General features: G+C 37.2%; 1 protein-coding gene across 1 annotated transcript in view; it reads right to left on the minus strand.

Moving 5' to 3' along the window:
- The window catches only part of dmxl2 (Dmx-like 2), a 73,157-nt gene that overhangs the window by 5,900 nt on the left and 40,032 nt on the right, over positions 1-27,225 (minus strand). The window contains 19 exon segments of the mRNA XM_058752081.1: positions 1,601-1,728; positions 1,815-1,875; positions 2,907-3,045; positions 3,131-3,252; positions 6,271-6,357; positions 6,788-6,853; positions 10,697-10,814; positions 10,948-11,149; positions 11,249-11,334; positions 12,090-12,223; positions 12,430-12,623; positions 16,047-16,097; positions 20,710-20,958; positions 22,094-22,221; positions 22,379-22,455; positions 22,542-22,733; positions 22,832-23,122; positions 23,998-24,764; positions 24,997-25,261. Of these exon segments, the coding sequence (XP_058608064.1) occupies positions 1,601-1,728; positions 1,815-1,875; positions 2,907-3,045; positions 3,131-3,252; positions 6,271-6,357; positions 6,788-6,853; positions 10,697-10,814; positions 10,948-11,149; positions 11,249-11,334; positions 12,090-12,223; positions 12,430-12,623; positions 16,047-16,097; positions 20,710-20,958; positions 22,094-22,221; positions 22,379-22,455; positions 22,542-22,733; positions 22,832-23,122; positions 23,998-24,764; positions 24,997-25,261 (3,357 nt within the window).

Below are 27,225 nucleotides of genomic sequence, written 5' to 3' on the forward strand. Positions count from 1 at the left end.
TGTCTAATAAGCTTATTTGGTGCTCAAGAAACCTTTTTTTTTTTGGTCTTTTCTGGTGCTGTCAAACGATTAATTGCGATTAATTGCATCCAAAGCAAAAGTTTTTGTTCACATAATATATGTGTATACTGTGTATATTTATTATGTATATATAAAGACACACACACAGCATATATTTTGAAAAAAAAAATAATAAATATATACATGCATGTGTATTTATATATACACTTTAAAAAAAATACACAGTACACACACATATTATGTAAACAAAAACTTTTATTTTGGATGCGATTAACCGTTTGAGAGCACTAGTCTTTTCACACTGAATGTGAAAATTTGACGCGAATGTTTAGTGCGATAATGTTTTAAATCGAAACAATAGATCTCTATGGGGCTATTTACACCAGGCGCGATCATTCACGGTGCCGATTTTTCCCCCCCATCGCTTCACGATAAAACAAGCCGTCCAATTTGATTTGAGCTTAGATCATGTGCCCGGAGTAGCTGCTGTTGCACAAAAGGGTGAGAGTGGTGGCGCTGTTTTGAAAACCAGTGTAAACAAACACCGAAGAACAGTATTCTGAGAGAGAAGAGGATGCTGAGTTCTTGTTATCACTGGTCTCTGAGAACAGATTTCTTCTCATGTTCTTTATACAGAATATAATTTCTATTAATTCTACACTGAATGTGATCTGAAGAGCACTGTCTGTTTTCTTCCATGTGCACGACTGTTGTGAGTCAGAGCGCGTTCATTCAAGATCTGTCAATCATGGGATAATATCTCCTACCATTACGTATGAAAAAGAGAGAAACATTTTTCTATACATGAAATATGAAAGCAAATAAACATATGATTATGATGATATATTTTCTGTATGTTTTATGAAGCTCATATTTTTATAACAATACAGGTTTATGACAAATGATAAGCCAGTGTCACGTTCAATCCATTATAAAACATTCAAAGAGTGCATGTCTGCCTCTTATAGAATAAAAATCCACTTTAGATCTCGATCAGAAGTTATTACAAGCACTGTAATTTGGTTTAAACCAAAACCATGGTGATGGTTTAAAGTGGGTTTTAAGCAAAACAAAACATAAATAAATCACATACATTTTCAAATGCAGCTTGATGCTAACTGTAGCTCAATTTATTTTTTAAGATGACTTGTAAGCATTATAGATAGTGTATGTTTCTAGTGTAGAAAAAAATTATTTATCTTAATTTAATGCTGTATATTGAGCAGCGGATCATATACGAGATGCATATCTGACGAAAAATGCATTGTTGGTCAGCGCCACCTAGCATGCAGGTGTGAATTAGCAGAAGGTGATCCATCATTTCACGCTATGTGTGATTCGCCTCGCATTGCGCTCAGTGTGAAACGGCCTTAATATGATTGGAAAAAGTGCTTTATATTTTTGTGGAAATTGTGTTTTTTTTCTTTTTTTTCTCAGGATTCTTTGAAATAGAAAAGAATATTTCTGAAAACTTTGAAGAGTAGTGCATGTCTAGTAATAAAAGTAAATTAATTAAAGTGAAAATATTAAGTCACTAGGTTATGAAGTTTAATAATTTTGGTAGTGAATGCTTCAATACCTTGTTGCCCTGTGAGTTGAAATACAGGCGTGTGACTCGAGCGTTTCCGGCCTGTCTGAAACAGATGAGCTGCTGTGGACGATTCCACTCAAACATCCTCACACTGCCGTCCTGAGCACCCGTCATGTCTGAAAATATGACAAAGACGTCAAATAGGAGTTACTTCAAAACCTACAATGTTTGTGTGTGAAATAAGAAATAAAGAGACACTTACAGTACTGATAGATGGGATGAGACGTCATTCTCTTCACGTTATTCAGGTTCCTCTTCATGATCTGACACAAATTACACACACAGTTCAACACATGAGAGATGTTCTCACAAACACATATACAACACTGAGATTCTTACAGTTTCTTTATATTTTACAGTATTCTATAGTATGATTTAGTGAAAGATTTGCTTGGATTGTTCATTGCAAATGTACCATAAAATACGCAAATTATTGACAGTATCATTACCGTGTGATACCAGAACAGATCTTCTGTTAGCTAACTACACATTCAAAACGATAATTTTTCTGAAGTTGAACTACTTGAATTAATTAGCAGCATGTAGAGCTTAGAAAACTAGTTTGAAAGTAGCTTCCCCAACTCCATCGTGTCATCTTTATCAGCTGTGAATGAGAACAAGAGTGGAGGTTGATGTGATGACGCAGGTCTGTACCTTGGGCCGCTCGGACTGTCTGCGGTTTACTCCGCTACCTCCAAACGCTCTTATCAGCTCAATACAGACTCATCTAGAGCTCTGTTGAGACCACGACTCACTGTTTGTGTTCTGCTGATAGCAGCCAAAAGAAAACACTCAGAAGTCGTGCTTCATCGGCGGGTGCAGCTCTGTGGGAATGTGACCATCATGAACCTGCATGTGTGCATATGTACAGCGGGGTCCAAAATCTGAGATGCTTCTGTGTTTTCCCTAATTTTAACACAATCCTGTACATTACAACTATTTGAGTAAAGTTTTTGAGTAGGGTTTTAGAAAGCTGAATTAAAACGAAATATAAATCTGAAAATTTCTTTTTTTTCTTCCTGTAATGACAGTACTACTGACGCTGCATGAAGAAAATCTGATGATCATGTTATCCAGCATGATTTGAGAATCATCTAAATCATCTTGTGCCCCAGTGGAAGCAAGAAAATCTGACCGACTGTACAAAAGATGTCCACAGATGTACAAATGTCACAAATCTTTATACATTTTCTTTTTTTAAAAAGGTAAAGAAATTAGCCACTACATTTTTTTCCCAAGTTTACGGTATTTGCTAATTTCATTCACATCCCAGAAAACAGTCTGACTAACATACCACACTGGCACCCGTGCTGGTCTGTCCGCTGCCCAGCCATGGCATGGAGGATGACGCTGCCATTTGTTGGGGGGCAAAGTGACCGGCACTGGCTTGGGCGATGTTGGTGTGAGACGAGCGGTAATCCACATCATCAGAACTACACAGAGAAAACAAGATGTTCATTGCAGTCCCTTCAAATCTGTGAGCTGAATGATTCAAACACACACAGACAGGTGACAAACCTGCGAGACTCCTTGTCAAAGTCCTCTCCGATCCAGGTGTAAGGCTGAGCTGCGAGCAGCGTGGACACGTCCACTTCCTGGACATCATGAGTAGACGCCAGCACTATTTCATTAGTGTTAGCCTGAGAGAAAAAAAAACAAAATAAACACAAATTAAATGGGACATTAAAACACTTATTCCTCTTTTGAAATAAAGAGTTTACTGCTGAATGTAGAAATTAAAATAGCATTGTTGACAGAAAAAAAAAAAAAAATCACATGTGTGTATTTTAAGTTGCATTTTAACATAACAGTACATTCAGAAATAACTGTAAAACACAGGAAAATAAATACTTCAGTTGATTTGAGCTTAAATAGATCTAGGCTTTGAGCCTAGATGAAGTCCAGACAAGACGATAATGTACAGTCATGTCACTAATTACACAGCTTTTCATCACAAATATAAATGAGAACATAAAATGTCATTTGAGAAGGAATTGTTTAAATTGAGATCTTACCTGTTTATTATCTAAAATCTATTACAGTATACGAAACAATTGTATACTGCAATATACAATTAATACACATGCATTCTTTTAAAGGGGTCATATGATGCGATTTCAAGTTTTCCTTTCTCTTTGGAGTGTTACAAGCTGTTAGTGCATAGATAACATCCCTGAAGTAGAGGTCTGCATTCCCGCGGCTGTCCCGCGGGAACCGCGGGACCCGATCAGATTTCTTGCTACGCGGGATTAAATTCCCGAATAAAACGCGGTTGCGGTCGGTAACTCTGGTGCAGTTTGAACGGGAGCGGGCGGTCTAACAATATCCCGTTCCCGACATCTTTTCAGAACAGCATATCTGCACTTTATTCAAGCACCGGTACAGCCTGCACTGGACTGTTATGCACGCACTGCACACATGAACCAGTGCTTCGTTTTATTTGCGAGGTCTGTGCGCAGCATGTGCATAACGATGCTCAGAGCAGGCTAGCCTACCAGTGAATATATGGCCCGCAGACAGAACAGGCAGGTTGTCGATGAGTGACAGAGCAGAATAAAGATGGAGCAAAGTGTGGATGAGCTGTCCTTGAAGAACGCTCAACTCGGTTTTGTTTATATTTTGCTTAGCCTATAATTTTAAATGACAGATGTCCAATTTATTTATTTATTTTTTTTTTCTTCATGACACTTTTCCTAGGCTACTGTGTTTACAGCAAGATGTTAAACGAATTTAGTATTTTGACAAGACGAATAAAATTATAATAGGCCGTTTTGTACAACCTACATTTTGTTTCCCTCTGCGACACTTGTTCCTATTGTGTTGTAAAGGTTAAACGAATTGTATCCTGACAAAACGAATAAAAATAAGGAATACAATTTTTGTACATTTTATTTTCTCTGACACTTTTTTTCCTACTGTGTTGGCAGCAAAATGTTAAGCAATTTCGTGTCTTAAGACACAAAATTCGTTTAACATTTTGCTGTCAATAAAAGACTCTTGACAAGACGAATAAAATAACAAATACAATTTTGTGCAGACTACACTTTTATTTGTTAGCCTATCTGTCTTTCTTTCAGTAGAGGAAATTTAAATGTGTGATTCTGGAAACGAGATCTAAATTTAGCGGAACGGTCGGGTCGGGAAGAAAATTATTCAAAGCGGACAGCGGGTGAACAAAGAGTGAATATATCGCGGGAGCGGGTGGGTGCGGGATATAACCTCGCGGGAGCGGGCGGGAGCGGGACTTAAAAAACAGTCCCGCGCAGACCTCTACCCTGAAGTTGCAAAGACTAAAGTCTCAAAACCAAAGATATTCTTTATAAAAGTTAAGACTAGACCACACCCCCCTAAAAAGGCTCATTCATTGTTTTGTTGTGAAAGCGAAACTACTTTGTTTGGGCTTCCAAAAGAGGACACAACTAGAAATCAGTGGTTAAGTTGTATTTACAACACTGTTCCAAAACAGTTGAACCCAAATATTTGAGTGTGTGCATCACATTTTACGGAGGACTATTTCCTGACCTGGGAGTAGCACAGTATGTGGAGTAGCCTGCCAGCTGCTCAAAGACTGTTTCTATAAAGTGGGGCAATTCCAACTTTGCAAGGACAGTCTGACGCTTCTGACTCACAGCCTGTAAGTATGTTTTCATATTAAAAGAAATTGCCACTGACTATTCAAACGCAAGTTTTGAGCATTGTAGAGTAGTGCTCGTTGTTTGTCATTTCTCCGATCACAAATGCAGACATGGTAATGTTTACGTGGCGCGATGCAACGCATCGCGTAAAAAGACAGTATAAGTCATTATAATCAGTAATTATGTCCCCACTGGATGCAACAAATGCCTTGTTTGTAATGGGTTTTATTGTTTTTGTGTCATCGCGATGAGACACGGCATCACAATACCGTAAGGTGTAACATTTCCGTCTCACGCTTGAGGTATTTGGCCAATCACAACGCACTGGATAGCTGGCCAATCAGAGCACACCTTGCTTCTTAGAATGATGAGCTTTGTAAAAATCGGTGCGTTTCAGAAAGGCGGGGCATAGAGGAGCAACAATGATGTACAGTATGTGGAAAATGTGTTTTTAACCTTAAACCATATAAACACATTGCATTATACCAAATACACAACATAATGTTCTTTTTAGCAACATCATATGACTAAAGTTCTCCAGTTTCGTCTTACAGTAAATACAGTCGATAATTGAAGCTCAAGATGATAGCAGTTGTGTTTGAATAAAACTAGAGAGATGTGAAAGAAATGCTGGGCTGAAATACCCAGATGAGCGGTGTGTGTTATTTGGTGTTGCTAATGATGATGGTTGTTATCAAGGAATAACACACCTAGGAATGTCATGACTGACCAATCAGAATCAAGTATTCCAGTGAGCCATGTTTTAAAATATATTAAGTATTTTTAAACTTTAGTTGAGTTACAAGCACTTGGAACATCTGAAGTCATCCACATGTGGTTTGTTGTTTTTATCAATTATTTATACAATTATTCGATTAATTGAATTTCATTGGACAAACGTGCAATGACAATAAAGTATTCAATCTAATTCAACTAATTGACCATGAAAACTGACTTCACAACCATAAGGCCATTAACAGAGCCAATCTTTCAACATAGAACTACAGATAGAAATGCCCTTACCTTGTTAATGGCAAACGCCATGATGATGTCAGATTCTTTATGGATGATTTTGGCTTTGCCTCCTGGGTAACCCATATCAGCCTCTACCTGTAACACAACACACATACACAAATACACACACTTGCATTAGTCTGTTCTGCTGCACTGCTGTTTTTAAAATAATCACCCAACCACATCCACACACACAGCAGCAATAGCAGGAAGTTTGCTAACATGCAGCTGAGACCATGTACACAACTCCTCAGAGGGCAAAACATGAATTAATCACAGTTATTACTTGATCTAAACATGGTGTCAGAAACAGAATCCGGTCTGATTGGTTAACCGTTTTCAGTGCCACTGGCGGTTAGTGAGGAAGAGCAGTGCCGAGCCAGACGAGTTAGGGGATGTGAGAAAAGAAACGGACTTGTGTGTGTGTGTATATGTGTGTGAGGTCACAGCAGGTTAACAGAGGATAGAAGCCCAAAGCTTTGAGAGGGTTTCACAGAGAGACGAGTCCCATTCTGTGTCTCAGTACCTTGTTGGTTTTTCGAGCTCCAGTTATGCAGTTTTGTATGAGGCGGTCCACATGATCATCTAAAGACTACACAATACACACCACAACACACCACATACATTAACAAACACACACAGGGCACAGCACAAAACACATGCACGAGTGACAAACAGATGGAGAAAAACAAATTAAATAATAAAAACCAGAGAAACAGAGAAAGATGGTCTTGAGATAACATGCACATTCCCTCCAGCATTTGTGTCAGTACTTACCCTCAATATATAAAGATGGCTATTTACAAAAGTTCTATATTTATTTGATAAAAATTAAAAATAAAAGTTTTTGTTTACATAATGTGTGTGTGTACTGTGTATATTTATTATATACATATAAATACAAATTCAAATACATGCATGTATATATTAAATAAAAATATGTTGTTTATATATTAAATATATTTATATATAATATAAAATATAAGAATATAAATATATAAATGTATATGCATGTAAATATTTCTAAATTATATGCTGTATGTGAGTGTATGTATATATAAACATAATAAATATACACAGCACACACACATATATTATGTAAACAAAAACTTTTATTTGGATGCGATTAATCGCGATTAATCGTTTGACAGCACTAATAAAAATCTTGATTCAAAAAACAAAAACAAAAAATGCTGCTTCTCTTGAAGTTCCCTTTAGTACCAATTTAAAACTTCTAAAAAACTATTGTCTTTTTAACAATTTTATTCAGTCATCTAATTCTGGTTCCACCCCTTTCATTTCCCAACTTCTACATTTCTCCACAGCTTTCATTGCTGCAGTTTGGCACCGACTACTGCATTACCTGCCATCTGGCCCAGCCTGTTTTGTTACCTAAATGATGGCGATAAATGCTAAATGACAGCGTTTATTATAGAGGTGGGTCTGTTTTGTACATCTGGGCGTTACAGCGATCACATGCTCTGTATGCATGCATTGAGTATGATTGATTACCATTAGTATAAACACAGGTTTACTACAAATGCCATGGTTAAGCTGTTAGTATAGCAAAACCATGGTTAATTTGTGGTTACCTTAGTTTTTGGATTTGTAGTAAAATCAAGTGCAATTTTCATAAAGGTACATATGTAATTAAAACATTATGTAACTGAGTGCAGAAATGAAGGTGAGTAGCCAGTCTTAACATTTTACGCGATCTGGCTCTTTCTTTGCCGGGAGGCAAACTATAGATATGTATAGCATCTTCATGTGTCTATACATATCTATAGCCCTATTCGGATGAGACTAGTTTTCTAAACTACATTTCAGGTTCGATTCTTATCACCTGACATCTGCGATTTTCATGTACCAATTCGGACGAGACTGACGTGTGTTTATTCCAGAGGTGGGAGGGTCTGTTTTTTACATCTGGCCATTGCAGAGATCACGCATTCTTTATGCGTGCATTGCATAGTCATTTGGATTGATTACCATAGTATAACCACAGTTTTACTACAAATACCATGGTGAGGCTATATGGCTAGTATAGCAAAACCATGGTTAATGTGTGGTTATTTTTGTTTAACTATTTTATTTTTCCTTTATTTATCTGTAGTAAAACCATGTTTAATTTTCATAAAGGCACATATGTAATCAAACATTATGTAATTAAGTGCAGAAATGAAGGCTACTAATCTTACCTGACGCTAATATTACAGTAGCCAGTCTTAACAGTTTACGTGATTTGGCTCTTGATTTTATTATTGTTTTTTTGTTTTTTTAATTTATTGCCGGGAGGCAAACATATAAAAAATGCGCACAGTAGTAAGAGTGTCTATGGTAGTTTACGTTGGCCAAAAAACACAAGGAAATGCACTGTGAAATAAATATTGTCGGCAATTCATATTCGGATGGGATTAGTTTTCTCAAAGGATCACTGAGTTTGCCAAAAACAGTAGATCAATTGCTCTGGAACAGAGGTTGTGGACAGATTTGGACAGGAATTAAAATTGCAAAGTACCTCTGTGAAACACAAATTTCTCTAATGACCCCCTGGAAAACTAGTCCTGTCCGAATAGGGCTTTAGACTGCATCTGAAATCCCATACTTTCCTACTATATAGTGTAGGTGAATAAAATAGTACGTAAAACAGTAGTAGGTGAAAAGTACCTGGATGACTTAATACTTCCGGCGAGATTCTGAAGTTCACACCTGATGGATCTCATGAGTGCATGAGAGAGTATTTTTTAATGGCAGTGAATCGACGTAACTGACGCTGGGTGGTCAAATAACTACGATTGGTCCTGCCTTTTTAAAAATCTCTCGTGCCCCATTTATTCTGTCAGTGTCTGGTCTAGGGGTGTGCAGCGAAGGCAGTATTTGTATCTGTAACAATCACAAAATTATTTGTGTCTGTATCTGTATTCGGATAGAACCGGAAGTAGGCAGAGCTTGAACCGGAACTTCGTACAGTTACACTTGATAAGACCGTTATGTCTATGGTTTTACGCATTGAATTAATAAAGCATAAAAAAAAAAAAAAAAAAGGTTTTACAACCTTTCTTTTTCCCCCCCGTAGTTATCACTGAACAAATATGCCATGTTTAACTAAAATATATTTTTTAATGATTATAACGTTTATTTAAATATCTTCTTACTGTCGGAGCCGATACCCTTGTATAGGCAGTGCTTCGAGATGTAGTGCGGTTATGCTTCAGGGAACGTGAGTTCGAGTCCCATTTTGGGGACCTTTCGTGATCCGATAAATAAATATTTAAATATATTCTAATTAAAACTGTAAGGGATCCTATGCAATTTAGAAATATGGAAATTGATTTAAGTAATTTCCAGGAAATGCATGGAAAAAGGCAAGTGCAACACTGTTATTTTATTTGCGCTTATTTCATTCATAGAGTTAACATACATTTACTTCACACACTTGTTACTACGTTGTAATTTTAGAGGTTTATGTAAAACAACATGATTTCCTTTGGCTCACCGGTTCCTGCGCAGTTTAAAAGAAGTATTTCACTTAAGTCATTTGCAGGTCTGGAAAAGTATGGGGAAAAAAAAAGAGAACAGTAGCTATTGCCTATGGAAAAATATTTGTATTTCGACTATTTGCCCTATTCAGTGTTCTAAAATATAAAATTAATTTCTAAAAATAAATTGATCATACAAGTAGAGAGCTTTCATGACAAACGTTTAGTAATCATCTGAACACGACTGAATTAATTCAAGGTGCACTTTTTCATTACGAGGAACTCTTTAAGCAGTCTTTTTTTTTTTTTTTTACTTTACTAAACAAATGTGCCTGTGCCACGCAAACCAGCAAAAGATAAAGAAGCAAACATGTAGGCCTAGTAGAAAATGTATCTGTATCTAAGCTGATTATTAGCCTATTCTTGACAGAGAGCTGGTTTGGTTTTCGAGAGACGTGCAACGTGGTTGTTTGATTGGTGATTGTGCTGTGCTTAGTCCATTCATTCGTGTATCATATCGTAGCCTATAAGGTTTAAATCACTGCCTTTTAAATATACACAAATAATAGAACGTGTATGATGTATTATTTTAGTTGATATTACTCTTGCCAAGCTCTGATTTCTGAGACAATGCAGATTAATTTTCGGAGAGGCACGGAGCGGCAACAGCAAGCGGTGTTTGATTTGCGCTCTTTTCATTCATTAAGTTCAAATACATTTACTTCACACACTCATCATTGCGTGACTTTAGAGGTTTGTGTAAAATCGTGCTGATCCCCTGGCTCACCTGTTATCTAGCAAACACCAGACTGTGCTGCAGCCTCAGCCGAATATTCGGGCAGAATTATTTGTTATCCATTATTCGTTTTCGAAGCCATTGTCCGTGCCTTTCCGAATAAGGTATTCGGCTTCGGGCACACCCCTAGTCTGGTCCAACCCCTGTATTCTGTAGTTACCTCACTCTGCTTCCTTTTCTTTGTGAAGATGTAGCGAATCAAAGTCTCCTGGAGCACCTCCTGTTTGACCAGAAAATGCCACAGACGGCGAGCAGGGAAGGAGAAACGGTGCTTTGACCTGATAAAAAAACAAAACAAAAAAAAAAACAAACAAAAACAAAACAGAAGTACAGTTGTATACACGTATACATAATTTTTTAAAGATTCAGTAAGTCTTCGGTTTAATTGAGACACCCGGAGCAAATACTCACCTGAACGGTGTGTTATCTGGCTCTAGCATGGCTTTGTGTCGGAGTATAGCTGGTCCTCCACCTGCACTGAGGTCCGTGGGGTAGGTGTTGATGTAGTTCGGTGGAGGGCCATCAAATTTGTTAATTTTTTCCAAGAGAATCTGTTCCCAGTTTTCCAGTGTTTTCAGCACAGCATTGGCCAGGGGAGATGTCACTGGCAACTCTAAGACAACACAAAGAGGCACAGGAAATGGAAGTGAATTATTTAGTTTACTTTCTGAAAGTTTGAGCATGTTAGAGTACATTTCTACTACTCATGCACCTGTGAAGTCCAGTCCTGTCAGGGGCAGGAATGTCTTGACATTGTGCAGGGCAAGTTTGACCATCACTAGGCGAATCAGAGACCAACTGCAAAGGCACAAACACACACAAACATCCTTCAGTCTACACACTTATATGATATATGAAACATGTATTCTGGTGCACATAGGACCAATGTCTTTCACTAAACACCACATTTACTATAGTTCATTTTAATATAATTTTAAAAGGTAGTTTCAGCATTGAAATACAAGCAGAATGCATTCCTGCACAAATCGTTCATAAAATCCATGACGATAAATAGAGCAATATACAGTAATAGCCAAAAATAGCAGCACCCTTGGTAAATATGATCAAAGGCGGCTGTGAAAATTAATCTGCATTGTTAATCCTTTTGATCTTTTATTTAAAAAAATCACAAAAATCTAACCTTTCATTGGATAATAAGAATTTAAAATGGGGGGAAATATCATTATGAAATAAATTTTTTTCTCAAATACACGCTGGACACAATTATTGGCACCCCTAGAAATTCTTATGAGTAAAACATCTCTGAAGTATATTCCCATTCATATTCACAATTTTGAGCACTCCAGGGTGATTATGAACATGGAATTATCCAGCCATGGCTTCCTGTTTCACAGAAATATAAATAGGAGGGAAAACAAAGCCCAAATTCCCTTAATCATCCATCACAATGAGAAAAACCAAAGAATCTATTTCTGATGTGCAGCAAAAGATAATTGAGCTTCACAAATTAGTGAAGTGGCTTTAAGAAAAGAGCTAGTTTCGATTGAGATTGTAACGATCCTTCTTAACTTTTTTGATGGTTATAATCTCACCTGTAGGAGTTTGGTTCAGAATGTTCGGTCATCTGTGTGTCTGAGAGGAAGGCATCATCATCATCTTCATTGTCACTACCACCACTCTCATCTGAATCATACAGCGCCCCGCTGTCAGAGAGAGGAAGGAAAGGCTGGAGGAAACACAAACACATTCACACAGAGAGAGCAATGAGACAGACACTCTGATAACTGCTTTTCAGACTTATAAACTGATACAAATGTGATGGATGTGTGTACTTGGAACAAAAAATTGCTTATGTTTTTGTATATACAGTGCATATTTTTTTTTCATAAATCAGTTTATCCTGTGTAAATAAAGCAGTAGATGCAGTCTCACTTTGGCCACAAAGTAATCCCACATGCTGAGCTCAGGTGGAATGAATTTCTCCTTGTAGGTGGGCCGTTCTACAGGGATGGGCGGAGGTGTGGCAGGAGTCTCTTTAACGGGACGTCCAGGAACAAGCATGCGCATGTTAAACCTGCGTCGCTGTCGGTCGACATCCTCAGCGGGAGGGGTTGGGGGAGGTAATGCTGAAGGAGAGAGAAACGGAGAGTGAGAGACATGTACCAATACTTATATACATCAAGAAGAAAAAGAAATAGGTATGTTTGGAATGGCATACTAGCTACTACTTCAGAAAAAAAAAAAAAGTAGTATGCAGTATGTGTACTGCGCAGGATACTGAATCCAACAACGCTATAAACTCAATTCGACCTTCCATTTCCAGTTTCACAAATTAATCTGAAGAAATCTCTGCTGCAACTTTTCACTGCAATCTCTTTCTTGATAAAATTTTATTAAAAATGCTAAATTATAAATTTTTATTTTCAAAATGATAGGTGGCCACCATTTGCTGACTCCTAGCATCACGTATAAACTGCGTAGTATGTAGTAAGCAGTAAGTTACTGCCCTATTCCAAACACAGCCAGAGAGGTAAAATATTTTAAAAACGTTGAAAAAAGTCATGCCAATAAACCGACAGAGCAGAAGTTAGAGAAACTATGAAAAGAATCCTGTTTGAACACAAACTGATCCTAAAATAAGAGCAGACGACCATGATTAAACACATCTACTATAAACAGGTGGTTGATCATTTGATTGAGCTTCACAGCAGGTCGTGCAGCTGGTTCATGAGTAATAAAGTTGAGAGGGTCCCTGTGAACTTACAGAGAGTATGGCATGATATCAAACTGCTCAAATACATACACACACCACAGCACACTGTCAAAAAAACAAACCTTCCCCATTATCCTGTTTCGCTTCATCGGGTACAACTAAATAACAAATACAATAACATGTTTAATAACAATTAATAATAATTATATAATTAATAAAATAAAGTAAATAAGATTTAGGAGTGATTCACAAATCTTTCTGATTGATTCATTTATTTCTGGAAAACGCATGTTCAAGAACCTATTTATGGAACACAAATATCACATTATGAATACGTAAAGGGGTCATATGATGCAATTTCAAGTTTTCCTTTCTCTTTAGAGTGTTACAAGCTGTTCGTGCATAGATGAGATCCCTGAAGTTGCAAAGACTAAGGTCTCAAAACCAAAGAGATATTCTTTATAAAAGTTAAGACTCGACCACACCCCCCTAAAACGGCTCATTCAAACACGTCTCCAACGTCTACATCATGGTACGGGGAGATTTGCAAAACACCGCCTGAATGTATAGGCAAAGAAAGAAGGCGGGACTTTTATTCTCGCTGTAGTATTGTTGCCATGTCCTGGAGATGCTGTGTTTTGTTGTGCAAGCGAAACTACTTTGTACTTTGGGCTTCCAAAAGAGGACACAACTAGAAATCAGTGGTTAAGCTGTATTTACAACACTGTTCCAGAACAGTTCAACCCAAATATTCGAGTGTGTGCATCACATTTTATGGAGGACTATTTCCACTATAAAGTGGGGCAATTCCAACTTTGCAAGGACAGTCTGACGCTTCTGACTCACAGCCTGTAAGTATGTTTTCATATTTAAAGAATTTGCCACTGATGATTGAAAAGAAAGTTTTGAGCTGTGTAGAGTAGCACTTGTCATTACTCCGATCACAAATGCAGACATGGTAATGTTTACGTGGCGCGATGCAACACGACGCGTAAAAAGACAGTATAAGTCATTATAACAAGTAATTATGTCCCCACTGGATGCAACAAATGCCTCGTTTGTAATGGGTTTTATTGTTTGTGTTGTTGCGCCCGGGACACGGCATCACAATACGGTAAGGGGCGTAACATTTCTGTCTCACGCTTGAGGTATTTGGCCAATCACAACGCACTGGATAGCTGGCCAATCAGAGCACACTTTGCTTCTCAGAACGATGAGCTTTGTAAAAATCAGCGCGTTTCAGAAAGGCGGGGCATAGAGGAGCAACAATAATGTACAGTATGTGGAAAATAATGTGTTTTTTAGCAACATCATATGACCCCTTTAATTAATTCCAGTATTTTCAAAATTTCTGAAAAATAACCAGTTTTTGGTTTCTAATAGTGATTATGATTGTGGGTGTTTGATTTTGTTTTAGATTAAGGAGTATTAGTATTCTTGTCAGTAACATTGATGAGATGCTACTAGAGCCATATATAACAAACCCACAGAAACACACACAGAAAAAGAGAGATGCTTTAGACCAAAAGCTTTCCTGTACAAACAGCTTTTGCAATGTAGCTTACAAATGAAGTCCAGTATCTCATTTCTTCAGGTGTTTGGTGTATGAAGAGCCTCTCTCTATCTTTGTTGATGTGCTTTCTTTTGAACTGAAGGGCGTCTCATTAGCATTTAAAGCGCTTTTTGATTCTGATAGTGTGGAATGTTTATCTCAAATGTAAGGGAGGACACATCTGAAGAGAAGAATCATCTCAAAACATCATCCTTCAGAAGTCATGTTCAAAGAGAAATTCTTGCAGTAAGAGTCTGTGAGCGAGTGTGTGTGTGTGTGTGTGTGTGTGTGTGGGGGTATTTTGAAACAAAGTGCTGCTAGGGAAACAGACAGATTAATTTTACTTTGTTGATCAAAATAACTTCTCTTTGAGTGCTGCCAGACAACACCTTGACAAATTGCGAAGAGCCGACAAGTATGAAAACAAAATCTTAATCACTGGGTTATTTTACACTGTTTTATAAATGTGGTGTTTTTATGTGACCCCAGAAACACTTTCCCGTTTGGAAACACTAGATTTTGGATTTACAGACAATTAATGGGGTAATATTCTAGGTTTTACAACATTTCCCTGTTAAGAAGGACTTGGGTAATTTAGATAAAAATGAAATAAAATATAAATATTAGATGAAAAACTAAAATTAGCAAAATTAAATGCTGGCAACTAAATGAAAGAGTTAGTTTTACCCTAAAAATGTCAAATACCAGTTTGACATGGCAGATTGCTGTAGCTGCCTCAGTTCAAGCGGAAGCATGAAGCACACAAACTCATCTACTATATATAACATTTAATTTTTAACATTTAAATTAACATCAGAAGGAATGCTGAAGTAATAGTGCAACTTATTAAAATATGTATCATCTCATTTAATCAATGTTTCAACCACAGAAAAAACATCAGTAAACAGCTTATAAACAATGTAATGTAATGTTACCGTTTTCTACAACGTGCCCTTTAAAAAGTAAGTATAATCAAACTGGTTCCACTATAAAGGTCTCATCGGTTCAGACAGAAAGAGAACAGAACAAACTCCCTGCATGTTGACCTCAGACAGCTGGTGTGCACCTGAACCTGAGGCACTCATCACCACATCTCTACACGCAGTGGGGAGGCCGGCTGTCTCTCTCTATTTCTCTCTCACTCACACTCACTCACACACACACACACACACACACACACACACACACACACACACACACACACACACACACACCTACTATCTAGACTAGAGTTTAAAACAGGCTAAAATGCTGAACAGAGAGTCAAGTGAAGGGAGTGTGTACCTGGTGTATTCTCAGACTGCAGTTCTGTCTGCCTGTTTGACTCCAAATTGGCTGTTATGGTCACACACACACAAACAAACATGAGATGATGAGATGAAATAGAGACACAAAAGTAAAATATGCACACAAACACAAAAAAGACTGAATGAAAACACAGACAGATGAAGTAACAAATAATGAAATATAACATAAAAAAAGAACAAACATCACTGCAAACGCACGCAGCACCTCTCCACACATGAACAGGCAATGACACACACGTCCTGCCATCTAGAATACATGGGTAACACTAATAAGGTTCATTGTTCAATTTTAGATAAATGTTAGCTAATAAAAATACAACAGTTTATATTTAGGTCATCTTAGCTCAAACATGTTAAATTATACAATTTTTGATTTTAATAATATATTACAGTGTTTCCTCTAGGATTTTTTCCAGCTGTGGTGGCAGGCCACGCCCCCTCCACACCCAAGAATCACATGTACTCAAACTCAGAATTGAATTTATTTTCACTAAAAAACACAAGTAAATGGTAAATAATAAAATAAGAACAAAAAACAAAAAAACAAAATAAAAATTAAATTAACAGTAGCTACTTTAAGTTTAACTATACTATTTAGGCACAGAATTACTACAGAAACTGAATAATCTACTCAACTGTAAAATAATACTGGATAGTCTTCACTGCATAAATAAACAGTAATGAGACAGCAACAGGTTTATTTAGGCTGCTGTCTCTTTAAGTAGCAGTAGTGAGCTTGCGATCCGTTCCATGTTTAAGTGCACGCGATAGGTTAAAGCTTGCCGCGAATCCCCAGCAAAAGTAATTACTATGAATGTGTCAGGGGGAAATAGTAAGGAGATATTTGAAATGGGTATTAATAAACTAGTGTTTTCTGAGTCAGTGTCTCAAAGATGCTGACTCGCCATCTCCTCATTTGACCACCATTTAGAGCGAAATGCATCTTTACGGATTACATAATCAGAGTTTTTGTTTTCACTTTGAATTATTTTGTTTAAAAGTAGTAATTAAAAGCTTTCTTTAGATATATTTATCATGACTGTGAGGCAAGTATTCACTGAGTTTCGGTACATTTTTGTGAAGCGCTTCTGTTCACAGAGACTGAGACGGCAAAAAGCGCATCCCAGAGATGCAAACAGGTAAGGGGGAAAAAGGTGAGAACCGGGGGCATGCTCCACATGGATTTAAAAAAAAAAGATATTTGTTTCACATGCTCAATTGTAGTTACTTTAATGTATTTTTAAAAATATTTTTTATTACGTTATATGTCTCTAACTGTAAACACCTTGTGCAAAAATCAAGATTGAATATATTTGGTCAAAATCCCATGTTATAAAAGATGAAGCGCTATGCAAGCTATTTATGACAATATTGGCTGATTAGAGCTAAAATGCAAAACATTTGCCCTCTCTCTCTTCCCTGTTCCCACATCTCAGACCTCAAATACATACAATATTACCCTTTTTAGATAGTTTAGTAAAGAGTAAAGAAAATACTATACAAAACTTATTAGCAGTTGCCAAGTGGTTATCAGTCTTACTTTTCCAACACAAATAAGACCAGTCTATCTTTTCAAAAGTGATGACCCCCAAAAGTGACTCAAAGTGAATCTCAAATCTCAAAGTGAGTTGTCACCCTTTACAGTTCCAAATGATGTAGTCTTATCTGTATGAGCAAAAATGACAGCATATTTTAAGTTTCCACTGTGATTAAGAAAAAAAATGCAAGTGATGGCAATGGCGCCTCCATGTCCTGCAGAGTGCGCTTTAGCTTCCACTCTCTGCACAAATTATTGGATATGATGATATATATGATCTAATAGCGCACATTTATCTAGGTCAAACATTTAAATTATCATTGTGATATGCTTTAAGTTAAGTTTATATATACATATATATATATATATATATATATATATATATATATATATATATATATATATATATATATATATATATATATATATATATATATATATATATATATATATATATATATATATATATATATATATATATATTTTTTTTTAAATATCTTGATATCTTGCCATTAATAAACATTAATGATTTCTCACAAGCATTTAAAATGTTTATTTTTTATCAATCCAGGAAAATATTCCAGAAAGATTTATAAAAAAAAAAAAATCACAATATTTCTTTTCCATATCATACAATATTGATATTTATCATGATATTAATTTACCATTAATGGGGAAGGAAATGCTTTCCACATGTTTGTTAGACCTTGAGAATGAAGGTAAACATAACTTTGTTCACAATTAAATTCCACAAAGGGGGCTACGGTTTAATTTAGGGCCCCATGAAATGCATTTTATTTTCCCCTAAATTCTGTTTTCCATTTGATTTATTATGGATTCTGTGTTTTATGATTCAGTACAAATTTATCATATCATTTATCATGCCTAGTGAAATGAATTAATAAAACTAACAATTTAATCAGTCTTTTAAAATGTAATCAAATGAAAATCAATATACAACAAAACATTGCATTTTTATTTTATCAGGTAAGATGATGCACAACAGAACTGTATAAATTAATAATGATAAAAAATAACTTGGTTGTATGATATTCCTTAAAAATAATAATATTATTATTATTATTACTTTGATAATTGCATTTTAGTATACAGTAGTAATATATTCGGTCATAATTTCAAGTTAAACCGGACTTTTATTTTGACGGTTTGTTGTGAAGGTCTTTCAGTTTTAGTTTTAGTTTCAGTGTGTATTTCAGCGGTAATTTTTCTCAAATGAAACTGCATAAAGCTGGTGAAGTGACTCTCAGAGCAGCTCTGGAGATGAAGTTCATGTGTTCATGTCCTCATATATTGAGACGCAGATTCTGAAAACACCACGAGAAAACAAACGTGTGTTTGAGTTTGTGTATCAGACGAAACTTCTCCACGCGTTCACACAGAGAAACATAGAACATGCAGACTTATTAGCGACATGCGCTGACTGGCTGCTGTAACATTTATTTCTGTTGTGTGATAGGATGTTAGATTAATCCATATTGAGTAAAAATGTCCATCATTATTAACATAAATTTTATCATAATCTCGATATGATATAATTTATCGCCCAGCGCTAATTCAGGCTATTTATAGAACGTTCTTGGCGGGCGACTCAGAGACTCCATGCAGTCTACCAAGTGCCCGCGGGCACCACGTTGGTGAACACTGATCTATAGATTTTATCTTAGGCAAGTCATGATGATTTGAGAAGACTAAATTGATCAAACATAGCCTATGATCAACTCACTGTCTGACATTGGCCGCTTGGTTGTTACTTTAAAAAACAAAAACTTGAATTTAACAAACAAAAACGGTTTCTAACATATTTCTGAATTAACTTAATAAAGAAACTAAAGTAAATATAACCATTGCACCATTAAAAACAAAACTGAACTATTTTAATGGCTGCAACAACTGTGTAATTGGGAAGAGAGGAAAAGAGAGAGAGAGAGAAAAAAAAAAGAAAAAAGAAAAAATGACATGAGCTCCAGTCGGACTCAGGCTGAGAATTCTGATAAGCTGTCAGCTCTACTCAAAAGAACGAGCAAATGAAACATTCCGTCATCTGTCTTCGCATCATAAGTGGGAACCTGTGGGAATGAGTAGAATTATGCCCAATACCCACAATCCCGCGCTGAGATTCAAGTCCCGCTCTGTCTCCGCTGCTTATTCTGGTTACAGCTGCGGAGACTGGGCATGCGCACATTAATTTAGCATCATTTTTGTCACACTGTACAACAATTACTGTTTTTGCATTATTGTAAGGGGTAGGTTTAGGGTTGGGGTAGGTGTAGACCACTAATAGGTAGAAAATTTAATTCATTGTTAGTTTCCAGTTGTAGATATATCCCTTCTAACCACAACTGCTAATTCCTCGACTGTGAATGATGTGAGCGGGATCACTATGATGTCACTGAGAAGCTGCAGAATGAATGTAACGGAAACACTGTATTAGTAAATGTTGAAATTAACATTAACTAAGATTAATAAATTCTTTAGAAGCCGTTTTCATTGTTAGGTCATGTTAACTACAGTAGTTACCTTACTGAAATATATATGATCATTTAAAATTTAGTAAATTTTGCAACTGCAAAAGTGTTACCAATATATTCAATCACTGGACTTGTGTGCTAATTGATACAACACTGGAGGTCCATCATTCCTATCTCATTTCCTGTTCCTCTGTGGAGGAAGTGCCTCTGAGCTTTTACTCACAGCTCTCCAGCTGTGCTGTTTCCACAGTCATGTTACTATGGTTAGCCGCCTCAGTCTGAGGCGGTTCTTGATTGACGGTCAGGGTCGGTGGGTCAGAATCTCTGACCTTTACACCCTCTGACCCCTTGGACCCTGCTGCCTTGAGAGCAGCTAACAGGGGAGGAAATCTAATTATGTACTGCAGGACCCAGACAGTTTTTAAGATGTTTAAAAAAAATTACCTGGGGCACTTGACTTAACTTAAAAACTGTAAAACTCTTAACTTACATATATTTAAAAATGCTACTGAACTTCTGACAAAGGCTGTGTGTTGAATACATATTATGACTTTCTTTACAGATTTGACAAATCGCAACATCAACAAACTTCTCTGACAGGGCTGAAGACTCACCTGGAGTGATTTCAGGTGGCCGCTTGGGTTTGACAATAAGTTTGGCTCCTCCCCCAAATACGGCGGCCCACATGCGGTTGTTGAGAGGATGAGCGGCCAGCCGGAAGAGCTCGTTTCCAGAGTGTGTGCCGAGACCGTGAATCAGCAGACTGAGATACACGGCCACCACTGCCTCACACAGCATGACATTCAGACGAATGTAATCATCACCCTGAGCACACGCCAGCAGACTGATCAGAGAAGACACACCTGAGAGAGAGAAAACATACACAATGAGCCAGTGATGGCTGATGGGTAAAAGGAAATAATTTTTTTCCCCCACCTATCCAGACATATACCCTGTATCCATTTGTTCTTGGATACTTCTATACATCCATCCTTCCAATCAATAAATCTATCCTCCACCTAACTGTTCATTCATTCATCCAGCCATCCAACGATCTGTCCATCCAGTTCATCCTTCATCTGTTTGTTCTCTCTCCTCCATCTATCTGTTCGTCCATCCATCCGAACTTCCATCCATCCGTCCACCCATCCAATCATATCTTCTATAAATGAATTTTCTCCACTATCAGTCTCTCCATCCATTCATCAATCCAACATATCTTCTATCCAATTCATTCTCTCATCCATCAGTCTCTCCGCCCATTTGACCCTCCATCCATCCATCCATCCATCCATCTATCCACTTCTTATCTACTCGTTCATCCAGCCAATCTCTCTTCCATTTATCTGTCTGTCCATTCATCCATTCATTAATCCATCCATTCTCTCAGTCATATATCTGACCATCCATTCATCTATTTGTCTGTAAACGCACCCAATCATTCTTTTATCTATCTGTCCATCCATCCATCCATCCGTCCATCCATCCATCCATCCATCCATCCATCCATCCGTTTATTCATTCATCCAATATACAGTATCCATCATCTTCCTGACCATTTTGTTCATCAATCTGTCACTCCGTCTGTCCATCTATTTACCCATCCAATCTTACGTGATCTTTCTGAAGATCATCCATCCATCCACCTATTTATCCATACATTCAATCTCTCCATCTATTATCTATTATTAACTTCCATAATGTAAAAAAGAATATTGGTGGTTTAAAAAAATAAAATAAAATTCATAAGATGAGCATTGTCTACCCACATGCAATCAGATCTATTTGAGAGTTTGCATTGAGATTATTGGTTAATATTGATTTTCATCATCAGTCTGACAACCAGGGACTTTATTAATAAATGGAACAAATAGAGAAATAGGGTAATAGTCAGATGTTTCTTTCCTCTCCATACAGAATGAGTCATTACAGACGAGGATGAGTCTGAATGTGCTATTTCTCTACATGTGTTCTGTGGAGTCAAATCTGATGTGTTACCTGGCCACTGTGCAGGGGCAGAGGTGGGTGTTGCATGTTCCTCGATGCTCTCAGTGCGAAGTCTACGCCTGTCGCTCAGTAACAGCCCCTGATACACCATCCCTGTGAACTGATTGGCCTCCGATTGACTGCTGAACACACACACAAGCAGGAGGGCATAAGTCAGTGACTGTGTGCATATGTAAAAGTTACAAGAATGGTATGCCATTCAGAATAGTCAGACCATCTAAGCAGCTACAACATCTTTACAATCAGTGCAGTTTATCAGTTGGGGGATGTTTGTACCTGTAGCTGTGGCTGTCACACAGCGATTGGTAGATACAAGCCGATAGAGAAGCAGCGAGTGTGTGTAAAGCATTCACCTGAAATACACATGCACATATTAGCAGACGCACACACTTCATACAATCTTTCTATTTGTGAGGGAGTCTATCTGTGTGTCTCTCACCCGGTCGTCCAGTATGTCTGGGTGTGGCGGAGCCTCCATCTGGACAACGGTGTAGAGAATATCATGTATGTGGTTTCTGAGGTGCAGGACAGGGTTGGCGATGACAGTCTTGGTGGGGGCGATGCTGGCTGACAGCAGGGGCAGAGTGGTGGGGAGGGGGAGTGGCGACTGAAGTTGCTTCACTGTCATTTCCTGAGGACACCCAACCAACAAATAACATGAGAATATACTCAACCAACCAACCACAATATAAATCAATCAACATGTTAAACCATCATGTGAGGACACACTTGCTGCGATTCCTGCAGCAGGAAGAGTAGCTCCATCCTAACAGACGTCACTCCTCCACCCTTGGCTCCGTGTAGACTGCAGTAACTGAGGAAGACTCTGAGCAGAGCCTGATTCTCTCTCAGCCAGGCTTTCCTCCGCTCTGCATGCAGCTGCTTGGCCTGCAGACGCCGTCGCTCCATCTGATGACGTTCGTATGCACCTGCTTCACCCCGGATTTGTGAGTCTTCCAGGTCCAGAGATCCATCTTCACCCCACTTCTCCAGCTGACCTGCAGCCTCTTTGCCTTCAAACTGACATATCAGAATATCCAAAACAGATCAGGGATGTATATTAAAGGTTTAGTAAGTATTGGATAATATTTTTCTGGAAATATACAGTTAATCAACATCATGGATTTTGCAATCATTTTGTTGGACTAATAAGCAATTACACTTCCTAGACTTTCGGTACACTAGTTTCGCTCTTCCTAGCAGATTTTAATTGCGTCTTGGAGTTAAACTGCAGCAGTTCAATTTATTCTAAGGATTCAGTTCTTTTGAACTGTGCATTTCAATGAATCACTCGCAAATTAATTCATCATTCTCAGACTTCTCTGTATTTTACATTCTTTAAATGCTTTAGTAATAATTCATGTAGTTACATATTGCTGTTTATTACTATATATCGTTACTTTGCATATAAATTAACTAAATATTATTGCTTGTGTTCATTTAGTGAAAAGTGCAGAAATTATTTTAAACTAGCTTTCTACTGTATTTTATATCTTGCATTTAGCATCAGCTTCAATTGCTGTTCCTTCGAAATAATTAAAAAAAATATTAAAGTTGCGATGAAACTAGCAACAGATCTTTTCTTCTGTATTGTAATGTATATCCAAGTGTAACAAATTATGAAAAAAATGTAAAGCAGGGACTTTGTTCTATCTATGTGTATGTTTAAGTGGACTACATGATTGGAGTTTTCACTGGAAGGTCCAGTTATGATATTTAGAATAAGCATAATCAAAATGAAAGATCTGTATAGATAAAACATTCACAATCTAGGTTATAATATTAATGTAGAAAATATACAGTGTGCATTTTCAAAACAATTTTTTGTTTAATCAAAATCCCAATCAAGGTTCAATCTGAGATTAAAATCTTGCAATGAGATGGTGAGCACCAACCTTATAGTTGCAGATGTGGTGCATGGCCTCGATTTCTTTCTCCAGCCAGTTGTAGAGCTGAAATCGCAGTTTGCCACCATCCACCTCATATCCTGTTGCCAACGTCCGCAGCTCAGTCATGAGGATCTTCAAACAGGCTCGGAACTTCAGCTGTTCGGCGATTACGTCCACCTCAGACTCGCCTGTTGAATCTTCATGCTGCAGGGCTGCTGATTTGGAAGGCTTTTTAGTCTCCTCATCCACCACCTCTGGTTTCTTCATGGTCAGCCCACCCTCTTCATCCTCATCTTCTTCCTTATCATCACCCCAGTCCAACTGTAGACCCTCACCTTCCATTTTAACCATCGGTTGACTCCAGTCCAGTACAGTGGAGGAGTCTGCTTCCCAGGCCTGACTGGGGACAGCAGGAGCTCCCCAGTCGAGAGCTGAAGCCTTTCCTCCGTTCTCCTGTGGTTGGGCACCACTGACATTGGCCACAGAAGAGCCCTTACTCAGAGAAGATGCTCTCTTAGTGACTTTAGGGATTTTGGATAAGACCTCAAGGGCCAGGAGAGGGCAGCCCACCTTAAAGTGAGCGTTAGCGGTGGTGAAGAAGAGTTTCCGCTCTATAAGGTTTATTTCATCTGCACTGTTGCGTTCTGATGTTATACCAACTGCAACCCCAGATGCTTCGGGCTTAGCAAAATGCCGTCGAATAATCAGAGGATGTGCACGCAAGTAGTTATAGAAACTAAAGACGACAGGATTACACGATTTCACCAGAACATCTGAAAAAAAAAAATAAAAATAAAATAAAAATAGAAACACTCTGTATCAAACACTGTTATTAAAATGATTAGTTACAAATTTACTCAGTAGTTGATAGATGTTACATGACTAGTTGTCTTTCCTAAGCGGTGCATGTTGAGATTATTATTATTAACATTTAAAGTATTTATTGGTAGTTATCATAATGCTGTTTTATTAAAGCAGTCAATCAGCTGCTGTAACGCGACTTACCAGGGTTCTCATCATCCTCTTTGTAAATCTGCTCCAGCAGTGTGTCCAGGGCTCTGGTGTAGTCCTTCATGATCCAGTACGCAATGCTCCTCAAGAACGGGTCAGGGTGCAGTTTGGTACAGGAGAACCCACTTCCATCTCTGTTGCAGCCAAGAACCTTCTCGTAGAGGATACCCTGGCAGGTGGAGGAACTTTCGTAATCAGCCTCGTAAAGACGAGCGACGATCATTGCAAGCTGGATGTCTTCCATTTTCTCCAGACAAACCTATCAGAGAGACAGACCAACTTGTCAAGAACATATACCAATCATATCAAGTTTATTTTCACTTTATTGCATTGTAAATTTACATTCATCACAATTATTTTCCTAACTTTAAACTAGGTTTAAAGCCAGATGAAACAGCGCTGACAAATAGCAGAAACACTGCACGACGATACAGTCAGAAGGCTTTTCAATCTACAAATTGCCAACATTCACCATGGATTTACTGTTGTAACACTAACTGCACCATGGTATTGTGACAGTATTAAAGGAGTAATGAAATATAATTACAGCATTTTTTTGTAATTAAGCTATAGCGCTTGTGCATTTATACAGTACTAACTGTATCTAGTTTTTCATAAACACCTAGAAATCATACATTTTTATCATGGTATTGAGGTGCTATATGCGTGGATTAACTGTGGTTATCATGGCCTAAATGTATGGAAGATCAAGGGTAATTTTAATAAAACTCAAACTGTCAGATTAGTTAACTTTCACCATATAAAAATGAGGTTGTTACAATTATTGAGCAAAAATCTGCCTTTAAACTTGAAAGAAACAAAGACTTAAAATGTACCATGACTGATACGAAAAAATTTTTTTGGCCATATCGCCCAGCCCTAATCACAATTAAACATCTTTTAACCCACAATTCTCATACTATAATGGGAAAAATACTATAAATGTATTTTTCTACTTTAAAACACCACTGGAAATCTAACGAGAAATAACATAAAATTATAATATATACTGAAAATAATGACAGTTATTCAAAAGTCAAATATAAAAGGTTTGGACACATTACATACTAGTACAGCAGGTAAAATAAGTATTGAACACGTCACCATTTTTCTCAGTAAATATATTTCTAAACATGCTGTTGGCATGAAATTTTCACCAGATGTCGGTAACATACAAACACATACATACATACAAAGAACACAAAACACATAAGTTCAGAAATTAAGTTGTGTGTAATAAAAGTATTGAACACATGAAAAAAGGGAGGTGCAAGGCATAGAAAGCCAATCAGTAATTAGAAAGCAATCCTGCCCCTTGTCAGTGGAAATTAATATTAGCTGGTTCAGTCCCAACACCTACAGTACCAACACCTACAGTACCAGGATGATGAAGATTAAACAAGGGTGGATATTTCAACAAGACAATAATCCCAAACACACAGCCAAGGAAACTCTTAATTGGTTTCAGAGAAAGAAAATAAAGCTGCTAGAATGGCCCAGCCAATCACCTGACTTGAATCCAATAGAAAATCTATGGAAAGAACTAAAGATCAGAGTTCATAGAAGAGGCCCACGGAACCTTCAATTTTTGAAGACTGTTTGTGTTTGTGTGGAAGAATGGGCCAAAATCACACCTAAGCAAAGCATACAACTAGTTTTTCCATACAGGAGGCATCTTGAAGCTGTCATTACCAACAAAGGCTTTTGTACGAAGTGTTAAATACATTTTGAGTAAGCGTGTTCAATACTTTTTCCCTGTGTCATTCCATTTCATTACACATAACTTAATTTCTGAACTTATTTGTTTTGTTTTCTTTGTATGTATGGATTACTTGGGTTGTTACCGACATCTGGTGAAAATTTCATGTCAACAACACCTTTAGAAATATATTTACTGAGAAAAAAGGTGACGTGTTCAATACTTATTTTACCCACTGTATACTAATATTTGATTGGAAAACATGAAACAAAACAAAAAAAAGATACACTCTACCTTTTTAATATTGATAAAAGCCTTAATTGTCTTGCAAAATATACCCCCCTTTTCTTTTGAATTTAGGGACTTTTTGATTAGTTTCATGAGTTGCATAATTATATCTGACTTTATATTTGTCTATTTTTAAAATAAAAATAAAAAGACTACAACAGAAGCAAAGCTCATTTGTTTTCCTAATATAGCTCCACACATGTATTTTAACAGCCTATATACTGTCATAATCTCTC

Source organism: Onychostoma macrolepis, chromosome 18, assembly GCF_012432095.1.
Source record: "Onychostoma macrolepis isolate SWU-2019 chromosome 18, ASM1243209v1, whole genome shotgun sequence".
Classification (NCBI taxonomy): domain Eukaryota; kingdom Metazoa; phylum Chordata; class Actinopteri; order Cypriniformes; family Cyprinidae; genus Onychostoma; species Onychostoma macrolepis.